The 12,932-nt window shown below is 39.4% G+C and overlaps 1 protein-coding gene across 10 annotated transcripts in view; it reads right to left on the bottom strand.

The window, feature by feature from the left end:
- LOC138751718 (ankyrin repeat and IBR domain-containing protein 1-like) overlaps positions 1–12,932 on the bottom strand; it is a 133,828-nt gene that overhangs the window by 77,924 nt on the left and 42,972 nt on the right. For all 10 annotated transcript variants that reach the window (XM_069914380.1, XM_069914374.1, XM_069914382.1 and 7 more), the window contains one exon: positions 1,876–1,993. In XM_069914380.1, the coding sequence (XP_069770481.1) occupies positions 1,876–1,993 (118 nt within the window). The remainder of the gene's footprint in view (positions 1–1,875; positions 1,994–12,932) is intronic.

Below are 12,932 nucleotides of genomic sequence, written 5' to 3'. Positions count from 1 at the left end.
GGCACTTAAAACTGTACACAGTACTCCAAGTGAGATCACACCAATGGCTTATGGTGTCTCAACATTACATGCCTGCTCTTGCATGCTATCCCTCTAGAAATAAATGCCAACATTGCATTCGCTTTCTTCGCCACAAATTCCATCTTTTTTCTTGCACCATGATGACTGAAAATTATCTACTTCTGTATTATTTCTTTTTAATCCATACCATTGTTAAATGAAGTATCTGCCTGCCTGCCTGCAGAATTTCAGTGCACATGTACATGGTACAATGCACATGGCAATAAACTCATTTTCATCATCAAAGTGATCTCTAGAATCTTGCAAGTCACAATTAATTTCCTAGGTCAGTGATGTGTCATCTGTTTATTAATAAAATTATTTATTTCAGCAAATTATCACCCTTACACGACCCAATGAATTGAAATACATATACATCCAATCATTAATGAACACCACAAAACTGTGACAGGTCAAGTACCCCTTATCCGAAATGCTTGGGACCAGACATTTTTTTGGGGGGGGATTTTGGAACAATGGAACAGCACAGAGGCATCAGCAGAATACCTGTATCAGCAACAACAATGGCAGACATTTTTTTTAGCGCCGACATGACGCCACAAGGGGAAATTCACTTGAAATAATGTTTTAGCACTTACCCCAAAAAAATGGTCTCTGCTTACAAAACATGACCACCTCCCCACCACCACCAGTCCCCAGCCACTTCTCTGCTTCTGCATGGGAGCCCCGAGGTGACTTCTTCAGTGCAGATGGCAGCGTACCCAATGTTGAGAATGGAGTCGCTGTTGCCGACTCTGGTTGCAGCCGATGCTGAAGATTTTGACCCAACTCCATATGGTATCTTCCTGGCCAGAAGCAAAGACTTCATTTTTTTTTTTAAACTGTTATTGTAATCAAACTGGCACCAACAGAGAATCAGAGCCCCACATGGGCAAGTCAGGTGTTGAATTTGTTTTCCCATTTGTGACATCATGTCTGCACTTTAAAAAAAAAATTTGCACAAAATCAGATCACCCTTAACCTGGGAAATCTGCATGGATTTACCTTAACAAAATTAGATTTCATTGCTTCCATGGTGAGGTCTGCGTTTCTGTAATGTTTCCTCAGCCTCTTGATTAACATAAAACCTAATTCACTTTCTTACAAGCTGCTATATACTTGGTTTCCAGTACTATCATTACTCCCACTTTTAACTTTAAATAAATTGGTATACAGGTATACCGCACTTTATGAAAGTAGAGAGTCCCTGCGAAACCTTTCGTAAGCCAAAATGACGTAAAGCAAAGACCCATTCACTATTATTGAAGGCTATTTTTGAAAAATGAAAATCCATTCAAATTTCTTCAGACAGCAAACACAGGTTTCTTCATAAAAGCGAATTTACGTAAAGCGAGTATTCGTCAAGCAGGGTATACCTGTACCTTAAAACTTTGGTAGTTCTTTGAAATCAACTGCAACAGAAACAGCAATTATTCAATATTTAATCTCAAGGTGTTGAGATGGACATTTTTGTGCAGGATATGGGTCATGTGCAGGCAGAAAACATTTAGCTTAACTTGGCATCAAGTTCGGCACAGACAATGTGGAACGAAGGGGAGGTGTTCCTTTCCTGTTCCTTTTTCTTAGAAATGTAAAATATGACTGAACAAATTAATTTAAAGTCAAAACAAACGCTGGAGGAACTCAGCTAATCTTTAGGAGGTAAAGATACATTACCGATGATTTGGGCCTGAGCTTTGACTACAATCACAGCTGCTGCAGACTTTCGTGTTTCACTCAAAAGTGAAAAACAAATGCAAAAGATCCATCTTTATTACAACATGAGCTCTGAATTGCCGCAGCTGATTACTTTACCATGGGCTCGAAGCAGTGCTTCTGCAGTAAAAAGTGGGGCTTGAAGCATATCCGCAGTTTCGACGATCAGCATATCCTTGAGCTTCCTCAAGTCCTGTGGCCTTAATCCTTCATAGGCCTTCATAATGGGAGAAAGTAATGATTAATCAAATTAAAACCCATAGAAATACTTTAAAATGTGTAATAAGTGCTTAATAAATGCTCAGTGAAAATTTCAAAATTTTCAACTAGACAACAGCTTTAAATTGAACAATGTTAATTCTTGCATCTTTGGACATATCCTTCATTTTTAAAAAAACCTGGCCAGTTTACACAAAATTGAACATTCTCTAAGGCAGCATTTAGCGCAAGATATAATCGAATACCTTATTCACAGACAGTATAAAGGAAAACAGTTTTAACTGGTTAAAATTGCATTTCCTCCCCTTATCACAAAAATGAAAATTATATCTTCTGTACTAGAGCTGTGAAGTTAACAGTTTAATCAACCCCTTTCTTGAGGTGAAACTCATTTCAATGAAATCTTTTCAGTGAAGTGACAAATCGCTTTAAGTGACCTCAAATGCAAACTTACAGCAAGTGAAAACCAAGCTAAATGATTGCCAAAGGGCAGTATCAAGTAATATATTGTCAATGCAAGAAATCCTCAGCAAAAACAGGTGCTGAAAACACACATGGCATTTACAGAGAAAAAAGGATTAACATCTTAGGTAAGGTCTTTAATCAGATCATCTCATGGACTGAACAAATCAATCATTCACTGCATTCACTGCATCAGCTGGGAAAAAGGTAATGAACAAATAATAAAATTTAAACACAGGGCACTCTTCTTATTTTTCCTTTAAACCTCTATCAAGTACTCCACAAATCTATTCCACAAATCAGTTTCTCACCCAAGGGGATAGGCTTTCTACTTTTTCTAGACCCCCTTATTGAATGTGTTGCAAGTATTGTACTGCATTAGTTTTCTTCGGTGGCTTAACTCATTTTTCCTGCAGTCCAGGCAACAAAGTATTCTGTCTTTGGAGCCAACGTTTACCTGCCTGCAAATTGAATATCTACACTCCTACTTAGATGAAACTTGCATGTCTTGTTGTAGTTCCCCAAATTCATTCCTCTTAATTTTTATGGATCAAGTTCACTTTACTGCTTTACTCCAAAATGACTAGACTATTCACATTCTTGTGAAGTCCAAAGCTTTCTTGGTACAGAGAAACAAAGCAAAAATTTACAACCCACAGTAAGAAACTGAACTTTTGCAGTATTTAATGCATCATGAGTTTGCACAAGGCAAGTTAAAAAGTAAGTTCAGGGAAACAACTGATCGGATGAAACCCTCACATAGTTTCAATTACTCCCCTATCCCCATGGTGTTTTTCAATTTCTTAGCCAGCCATTAATGAACTTTTAACACATATTTGCTCTTATGATCTTTGTCCTCCAAGTTCAACTTTACTGAGAAAGTTACCAACCATAAAGTAAGCTCTGACTCATGTCACAAATTCAGTATCCTCAATGATCAATATTATTTTGGAGTCTCAAAATAAATTTAAAAAATCTCACTTTTGTTTAAGATTTTTAATGTTCAGATCCATCCAAGTTTTTCTAGCAGTACAACCATATTTCAACACCTGAAAAAAGTAATAATCTGTCTGACTTTCTGTCAGAACAGAGAACTTTACAGCACAGTACAGGCCCTTCAGTGCACGATTTTGTGCCGACCTAATATAAACCTACTCCACAATTTAAACCTTCTCTACTGTACACCCATAATCCTCTATTTTTCTTGTATTCATGTGCCCGTCTAAGAGTCTTCTAAATGTCCCTAGTGTACCAAACTCCACCACCGTTCCTGGCAATGCATTCCCAGCACCACTACTCCCTGTGTAAAAAACACTTACCCCTGAAGTCTCCCCTGACTTTCCCCCCTCATTCAATATTCTCTGGTATTTGTAACAATCGTCTTGGGAAAAAAATGCTGGCTAACCATCCTATCTATCTATGCCTTTCATAATCTTGCAGAGTTCTATTTAGTCACCTCTCATCCTTCTTAGTTCCAAAAGAGAAATGACCATCTCTCTGAATCTTGTCTCTGAAAACACATTCTACAATCCAGCAACATCCTGGTAAATCTCCTCTGCAGTCTCCAAAGCTTCCACATCCTTTATGTAATGAGGCAATCAGAACTGAACAGTATTGCAAGCATGATCTAACCCAGCCATTCTCAAATGGTTCCCTACAGCCCCCCTACCCTTCCCCGGGGCCTCAGCACATTTCAGTAAAAGCCTGGCTTTCTCTTCACCTCACGTTACATAAATACATGTTTTTAAAAAATATATATTTGGTAGGAGGGAAGCTCCAAAGAAATCAAACCTTCAATGCTTGACAAGGGGGCCGAAAAACTTTGGGCAGAGCCCTCAGGTAGCTATAGCCAAAAAAGGTTGAGAATGGCTGGTCTAACAAGAGTTTTATAGAGCTGCAACTTTAAGTCTCAGCTCTGGAACTGAATCCCTTAACTAATGAAGGTCAGCATACCATGAGCCGTCTTAACTACCCTATCAACCTGTGTGGCCACCTTGAGAGATCTATGGACTTGAAATCTTTTTTCTTTCTTTGGCTTGGCTTCGCGGATGAAGATTTATGTAGGGGTATGTCGACGTCTGCTGCAGGCTCGTTGGTGACTGACAAATCCGATGCAGGACAGGCAGGCACGGTTGCAGCGGTTGCAAGGGAAAATTGGTTGGTTAGGGTTGGGTGTTGGGTTTTTCCTCCTTTGTCTTTTGTCAGTGAGGTGGGCTCTGTGGTCTTCTTCAAAGGAGGTTGCAGCCCGCCGAACTGTGAGGCGCCAAGATGCATGGTTGGAGGCGATATCAGCCCACTGGCGGTGATCAATGTAGCAGGCACCAAGAGATTTCTTTTTTTTTTTAATTTTTTTATTTTTCACACTATAGATCACATTATTCAAGATATACACATTTCTCCTTTCAAATATATACAGTGTCGTTTTCTCCCCCCCTCCCTCCTCCCCTCCCCCCCCCACCTCCCCCTCCATCCATTCAAAACTCTGAGTCCAAGATACATCAAACCCATCAAACAATGTTGTCACTCAACATTAACGAACAAAAACTTCCACTGAGTCAATTCTTTCCATTCTCTTTTCCTTTTGTCATTTTAGGGGATAGATGTCCCGGTAGGTTTTCTCTATTATATTCCATGTACGGCTCCCATATTTGTTCAAATAATGTTATATTATTTCTTAAACTATATGTTATTTTTTCTAAGGGAATACATTTATTCATTTCTATATACCATTGCTGTATTTTCAAATTATCTTCTAATTTCCAGTTTGACATAATAAATTTTTTTGCTACAGCTAGGGCTATCTTAACAAATCTTTTTTGTACACCCTCCAAATCAAGTCCAAATTCTTTATTTTTTATGTTACTTAGGAGGAAGATCTCTGGGTTTTTTGGTATATTGCTTTCTATAATTTTATTTAATATCTGGTTTAGATCTTCCCAAAATTTTTTCACCTTTTCACAAGTCCAGACTGCATGAATTGTTGTTCCCATTTCATTTTTACAACGAAAACATCTGTCAGATACTGTTGGATCCCATTTATTTAACTTTTGAGGAGTGATATATAACCTATGTATCCAATTATATTGTATCATACGTAATCTCGTATTTATTGTATTTCTCATAGTTCCTAAACACAACCTCTCCCATGTTTCCTTTTTTATCTTTATGTTTAGATCTTGTTCCCACTTTTGTTTAGTTTTATCATTTATTTCCTCATTCTCCTTTTCTTGTAATTTGATAAACATGTTTGTTATAAATTTTTAAATTATCATTGTGTCTGTAATCAGATATTCAAAATTGCTTCCTTCTGGTAACTTCAGACTACTTTCCAATTTATCCTTTAAATAGGATTTCAATTGGTAATATGCCAGCACTGTATCTTGAGTTATATTATATTTATCCTTCATTTGTTCAAAGGATAATAATTTATTCCCCGAAAAACAAATTTCTATTCTTTTAATCCCTTTTTTCTCCCATTCTCTAAAAGACAGGTTATCTACCGTAAAAGGGATTAGCTGATTTTGCGTCAGTATTAGTTTTGATAATTGGTAGTTTGTTTTATTTCTTTCTACATGAATCTTCTTCCAAATATTAAGCAAATGGTGCAATACTGAAGAATTCCTATGTTTTACCAATTTTTCATCCCATTTATATAATATATGTTCAGGTATCTTCTCCCCTATTTTGTCTAGCTCTAATCTAGTCCAATCTGGCTTTTCTTTTGTTTGGTAAAAATCTGATAGATATCTTAATTGTGCGGCTCTATAATAATTTTTAAAATTTGGCAGTTGTAAGCCTCCTTGTCCATTTTTTTTTCTTTGGCTTGGCTTCGCGGACGAAGATTTATGGAGGGGATAAAAAGTCCACATCAGCTGCAGGCTCGTTTGTGGCTGACAAGTCCGATGCGGGACAGGCAGACACGATTGCAGCGGTTGCAGGGGAAAATTGGTTGGTTGGGGTTGGGTGTTGGGTTTTTCCTCCTTTGCCTTTTGTCAGTGAGGTGGGCTCTGCGGTCTTCTTCAAAGGAGGTTGCTGCCCGCCAAACTGTGTGGCGCCAAGATGCACGGTTTGAGGCGTTATCAGCCCACTGGCGGTGGTCAATGTGGCAGGCACCAAGAGATTTCTTTAGGCAGTCCTTGTACCTTTTCTTTGGTGCACCTCTGTCACGGTGGCCAGTGGAGAGCTCGCCATATAACACGATCTTGGGAAGGCGATGGTCCTCCATTCTGGAGACGTGACCCATCCAGCGCAGCTGGATCTTCAGCAGCGTGGACTCGATGCTGTCGACCTCTGCCATCTCGAGTACTTCGACGTTAGGGATGTAAGCGCTCCAATGGATGTTGAGGATGGAGCGGAGACAACGCTGGTGGAAGCGTTCTAGGAGCCGTAGGTGGTGCCGGTAGAGGACCCATGATTCGGAGCCGAACAGGAGTGTGGGTATGACAACGGCTCTGTATACGCTTATCTTTGTGAGGTTTTTCAGTTGGTTGTTTTTCCAGACTCTTTTGTGTAGTCTTCCAAAGGCGCTATTTGCCTTGGCGAGTCTGTTGTCTATCTCATTGTCGATCCTTGCATCTGATGAAATGGTGCAGCCGAGATAGGTAAACTGGTTGACCGTTTTGAGTTTTGTGTTTTCCTCGATGGAGATGTGGGGGGGCTGGTAGTCATGGTGGGGAGCTGGCTGATGGAGGACCTCAGTTTTCTTCAGGCTGACTTCCAGGCCAAACATTTTGGCAGTTTCCGCAAAGCAGGACGTCAAGCGCTGAAGAGCTGGCTCTGAATGGGCAACTAAAGCGGCATCGTCTGCAAAGAGTAGTTCACGGACAAGTTTCTCTTGTGTCTTGGTGTGAGCTTGCAGGTGCCTCAGATTGAAGAGACTGCCATCCGTGCGGTACCGGATGTAAACAGCGTCTTCGTTGTTGGGGTCTTTCATGGCTTGGTTCAGCATCATGCTGAATAAGATTGAAAAGAGGGTTGGTGCGAGAACACAGCCTTGCTTCACGCCATTGTTAATGGAGAAGGGTTCAGAGAGCTCATTGCTGTATCTGACCCGACCTTGTTGGTTTTCGTGCAGTTGGATAATCATGTTGAGGAACTTTGGGGGACATCCGATGCGCTCTAGTATTTGCCAAAGCCCTTTCCTGCTCACGGTGTCGAAGGCTTTGGTGAGGTCAACAAAGGTGATGTAGAGTCCTTTGTTTTGTTCTCTGCACTTTTCTTGGAGCTGTCTGAGGGCAAAGACCATGTCAGTAGTTCCTCTGTTTGCGCGAGAGCCGCACTGTGATTCTGGGAGAATATTCTCGGCGACACTAGGTATTATTCTATTTAGTAGAATCCTAGCGAAGATTTTGCCTGCAATGGAGAGCAACGTGATTCCCCTGTAGTTTGAGCAGTCTGATTTCTCGCCTTTGGTTTTGTACAGGGTGATGATGGTGGCATCACGAAGATCCTGAGGCAGTTTACCTTGGTCCCAACAAAGCTTGAAAAACTCATGCAGTTTGGCATGCAGAGTTTTGCCGCCAGCCTTCCAGACTTTTGGGGGGATTCCATCCATACCTGCTGCTTTGCCACTTTTCAGTTGTTCGATTGCCTTATATGTCTCATCCAGGGTGGGAACCTCATCCAGCTCTAGCCTTAGGGGCTGTTGAGGGAGCTGGAGCAGGGCGGAATCTTGGACTGAGCGGTTGGCACTGAAAAGAGATTGGAAGTGTTCTGACCATCGGTTGAGGATGGAGATCTTGTCGCTGAGGAGGACTTTGCCGTCTGAGCTGCGCAGCGGGCTTTGGACTTGGGGTGAGGGGCCGTACACAGCCTTTAGAGCCTCGTAGAAACCCCTGAAGTCGCCAATGTCCGCGCTGAGCTGGGTTCGTTTGGCGAGGCTAGTCCACCACTCATTTTGGATCTCCCGGAGTTTGCGCTGAAGATGGCTACATGCGCGATGGAAGGCTTGTTTCTTCTCTGGACAGGACGGCTTTGTAAGGTGAGCCTGGTGGGCAGCTCGCTTCTTTGCCAGCAGCTCCTGGATTTCCTGGCTGTTTTCGTCAAACCAGTCCTTGTTTTTCCTGGAGGAGAAGCCCAGTACCTCTTCAGTGGATTGCAGTATGGTAGTCTTCAACTGATCCCAGAGGGTTTCAGGGGACGAATCCGTGAGGCGGATTGCATCGTCGAGCTTTGCTTTGAGGTTTGCCTGGAAGTTTCCTCTCGCTTCGTCTGACTGCAGGTTTCCAACATTGAACCTCTTTCTGGGGGCTTTATTTTTCCTGGGCTTTGGCTTGAAGTGAAGGTTGAGCTTGCAGCGAACCAGCCGGTGGTCAGTGTGGCATTCCGCACTAGGCATGACCCTGGTGTGGAGCACATCTCGTTTGTCACTTTCCCGCACCAGGATGTAGTCCAGGAGGTGCCAGTGTTTGGATCGGGGATGCATCCAGGTGGTCTTAAGGCTGTCCCTCTGCTGAAAAAGGGTGTTTGTAATGACAAGCCGCTGTTCTGCGCAGAGCTCCAACAGGAGGCGCCCATTGTCGTTGCACTTGCCGACGCCATGCTTGCCCAGGATTCCTGGCCAGGTTTCTGAGTCTTTGCCGACACGAGCGTTGAAGTCGCCCAGGATGACAACCTTGTCGGCTGTAGGGGTGCGTTGGATGAGGTTGCGCAGGTCGGTGTAGAACTTGTCCTTTTCTGCTGGTTCCGCCTGGAGGGTTGGAGCATCGACACTCCTTGTCCATACCATTCTGTTAATTTATCTAGTGCTATCCTCGGTTTCCCCCCTTTCCATAAAAATTTCCTTATTATTTTCTTTAACTCCTTAAAGATTTTTTCTGTCAAGTGTATTGGCAGTGCCTGAAATAGGTATTGTATCCTTGGAAAAATGTTCATTTTAATACAGTTTATCCTTCCTATTAGTGTTAATGGTAAGTCTTTCCAATGCTCTAAATCTTCCTGTATTTTTTTCATTAGTGGATAATAATTAAGTTTATATAGATGGCTGAGGTTTTTATTTATTTGTATACCTAGGTATTGTATTGTTTGCATTTGCCATTTAAACGGTGATTCTTTATTGAATTTTGAGAAATCCGCATTATTCATTGGCATTGCTTCACTTTTATTTGCATTAATCTTGTATCCCGACACTTCTCCATACTCCTTCAATTTCTTATGTAATTCTTTTATTGATGTTTCTGGTTCCGTTAGGTATACTATAACATCATCTGCAAATAAACTGATTTTGTATTCCTTGCCTTTTATTTTTATCCCTTTTATTTTATTTTCTGTTCTTATCAGTTCTGCAAGTGGTTCTATGGTTAACGCGAACAATAAGGGTGATAGTGGGCATCCCTGTCTTGTTGATCTGCTTAAGTTAAAATGTTTTGATACATATCCATTTACTGTCACTCTTGCCAATGGCCCCTTATATAATGCTTTAATCCAATTAATATATTTGTCTGGTAAACTAAATTTTTGTAGTACCTTGAATAAATAATTCCATTCTACTCTGTCGAAGGCCTCCTCTGCGTCTAAAGCAACCGCTACTGTTGGAGTTTTATTTCCTTCTACTGCATGAATTAAGTTAATAAACTTACAAATATTATCTGTTGTTCGTCTTTTTTTTATGAATCCAGTTTGGTCTAGACTTACTATTTTTGGTACATAATCAGCTAATCTGTTTGCTAATAATTTAGCTATTATCTTGTAATCTGTGTTAAGTAGAGATATTGGTCGATATGATGCTGGTGCAAGTGGATCTTTCCCTGCCTTTGGTATTACTGTAATTATTGCTGTTTTGCACGAATCTGGTAAGCTTTGTGTTTTATCAATCTGGTTGATTACTTCCAGGAGGGGAGGAATTAATAAATCTTTAAATGTTTTATAGAATTCTATTGGGAGACCATCCTCTCCTGGTGTTTTATTATTCGGCAGATTTTTTATTGTCTCTTGTATTTCTACTATTTCAAATGGTTCTATTAATTTATTTTGTTCCTCTGTTTGTAATTTCGGTAGTTCAATTTTAGTTAAGAATTCATCTATTTTGCCTTCTTTCCCTTCGTTTTCAGTTTGGTATAATTGTTCGTAGAATTCTCTGAAATTTTCATTAATTTCCGTTGGATTATATGTGATCTGTTTGTCTTTTTTCCTTGATGCCAATACCATTCTTTTAGTTTGTTCTGTCTTAAGCTGCCACGCTAGAATTTTGTGCGTTTTTTCTCCTAGTTCGTAATATTTCTGCTTTGTCTTCATTATATTTTTCTCCAACTTATGTTTGAAATGTTTTATATTTTATTTTTTTATCTACCAATTCCCTTCTTTTAGTAGCGTCTTCCTTCCTTGCTAATTCTTTCTCTATATCTGCTATTTCCATTTCCAACTGTTCTGTTTCCTGATTGTAATCCTTCTTCATCTTAGTTACGTAACTTATTATTTGCCCTCTGATGAACGCTTTCATTGCATCCCATAATATAAACTTATCCTTCACTGATTCCGTATTTATTTCAAAATACATTTTAATTTGTCTTTCTATGAATTCTCTAAAATCCTGTCTTTTAAGTAGCATGGGGTTTAATCTCCATCTATACATTTTTGGAGGGATATCCTCTAACTCTATTGTCAATATCAAGGGTGAATGGTCCGATAATATTCTAGCTTTGTATTCTGTTTTCCTAATTCTATCTTGTATACAAGCTGATAACAGGAATAAATCTATTCTTGAATATGTTTTATGTCTATCCGAATAATATGAATATTCCTTTTCCTTTGGGTGTTGTTTCCTCCATATATCCAAAAGTTGCATTTCTTGCATTGATTTAATTATAAATTTGGTTACTTTATTCTTTCTGTTAATTTTTTTCCCGGTTTTATCTATGTTTGAATCCAAATTGAGATTGAAATCCCCTCCTATTAATATATTCCCTTGCGTATCTGCTATCTTCAGAAAAATATCCTGCATAAATTTTTGATCTTCTTCATTTGGCGAATATATATTAAGTAAACACAAAACTCCGAATATATCTGACATTTTATCATTACATATCTTCCTGCTGGATCTATTATTTCCTCTTCTATTTTAATTGGTACATTTTTACTGATTAATATAGCCACTCCTCTAGCTTTTGAGTTATATGACGCTGCCGTTACATTTCCTATCCAATCTCTCTTTAATTTCTTGTGCTCCACTTCAGTTAAGTGTGTTTCTTGCACAAATGCAATATCAATTTTTTCTTTTTCCAGTAAATTTAGCAGTTTCTTCCTTTTGATTTGGTTATGTATTCTATTAATATTTAAAGTCATATAGTTTAATGTAGCCATTTTATACTTTGTTTATCTTTCCCTTCCGTTTCCTCATCATCACCTTTCTCTCTCATCCATTTCTGCTTTCTTTCTTTGAACAGTTTATAAGACAACATTTTTAACACATCAAACATTCCCCTTATTCTCCTACCTAATATTTCTTTAACCCCATTGTCCCCTCCCCTTCCTGAGTTGCCCATTATCCCTTGTCGGGCAACCACATCTCCCCTCTCCATTTGGATTTGCGAATTCACTCGCAAGCGTCAACTGATTTTGCAGTGACCGCAATTTCTCCCTACCCAGCCCCCCCAGAAAAGATTTTAATTTTTATATACAACAAAGGTCACTCTCTAAATTCCCTCTTTACTCCTCTCTTCCCCTTTTTTTCCCTCATTAATTCTTCTCTATACACTATATATTTTCTTTTAAATGCACATACACTTATGTAACATATGTATTATATATGTATATAGTCCTACACACACGTCTTTTTAGTTCGCAGTCTTTTGTACTCTCGTTACACGTCTTCATCTCTCAGTCTATTTTGTAATTGTTCTGCAAATTTTCGTGCTTCCTCTGGATCCGAGAATAGTCTGTTTTGCTGACCTGGAATAAATATTTTCAATACCGCTGGATGCTTTAGTATAAATTTATACCCTTTCTTCCATAAAATCGCCTTTGCTGTATTGAACTCCTTTCTCTTCTTAAGGAGTTCAAAACTTATGTCTGGATAAATAAAAATTTTTTGCCCTTTGTACTCCAGTGGCTTGTTGTCCTCTCTTACTTTCTCCATTGTTTTCTCCAGTACCTTTTCTCTTGTAGTATATCTTAGGAATTTTACTAAAATGGATCTTGGCTTTTGTTGTGGTTGTGGTTTAAAGGCTAATGCTCTATGTGCCCTTTCTATTTCCATTTCTTGCTGTAGTTCTGGACATCCTAGGATCCTGGGGATTCAATCTTTTATAAACTCTCTCATATTCTTGCCTTCTTCATCTTCCTTAAGGCCCACTATCTTTATATTATTTCTTCTGTTATAATTTTCCATTATATCTATTTTCTGAGCTAACCGCTCTTGTGTCTCTTTAACTTTTTTATTAGATTCTTCTAATTTCTTTTTTAAGTCCTCTACCTCCATTTCTACTGCTGCTTCTCGTTCTTCCACCTTGTCCATTCTTTTTCCTATTTCTGATATGGTC

This window comes from Narcine bancroftii, chromosome 1, assembly GCF_036971445.1.
Source record: "Narcine bancroftii isolate sNarBan1 chromosome 1, sNarBan1.hap1, whole genome shotgun sequence".
Classification (NCBI taxonomy): domain Eukaryota; kingdom Metazoa; phylum Chordata; class Chondrichthyes; order Torpediniformes; family Narcinidae; genus Narcine; species Narcine bancroftii.
Note: the sequence above shows the minus strand (reverse complement) of the source record. Positions and strands in the feature narration are given on the sequence as shown.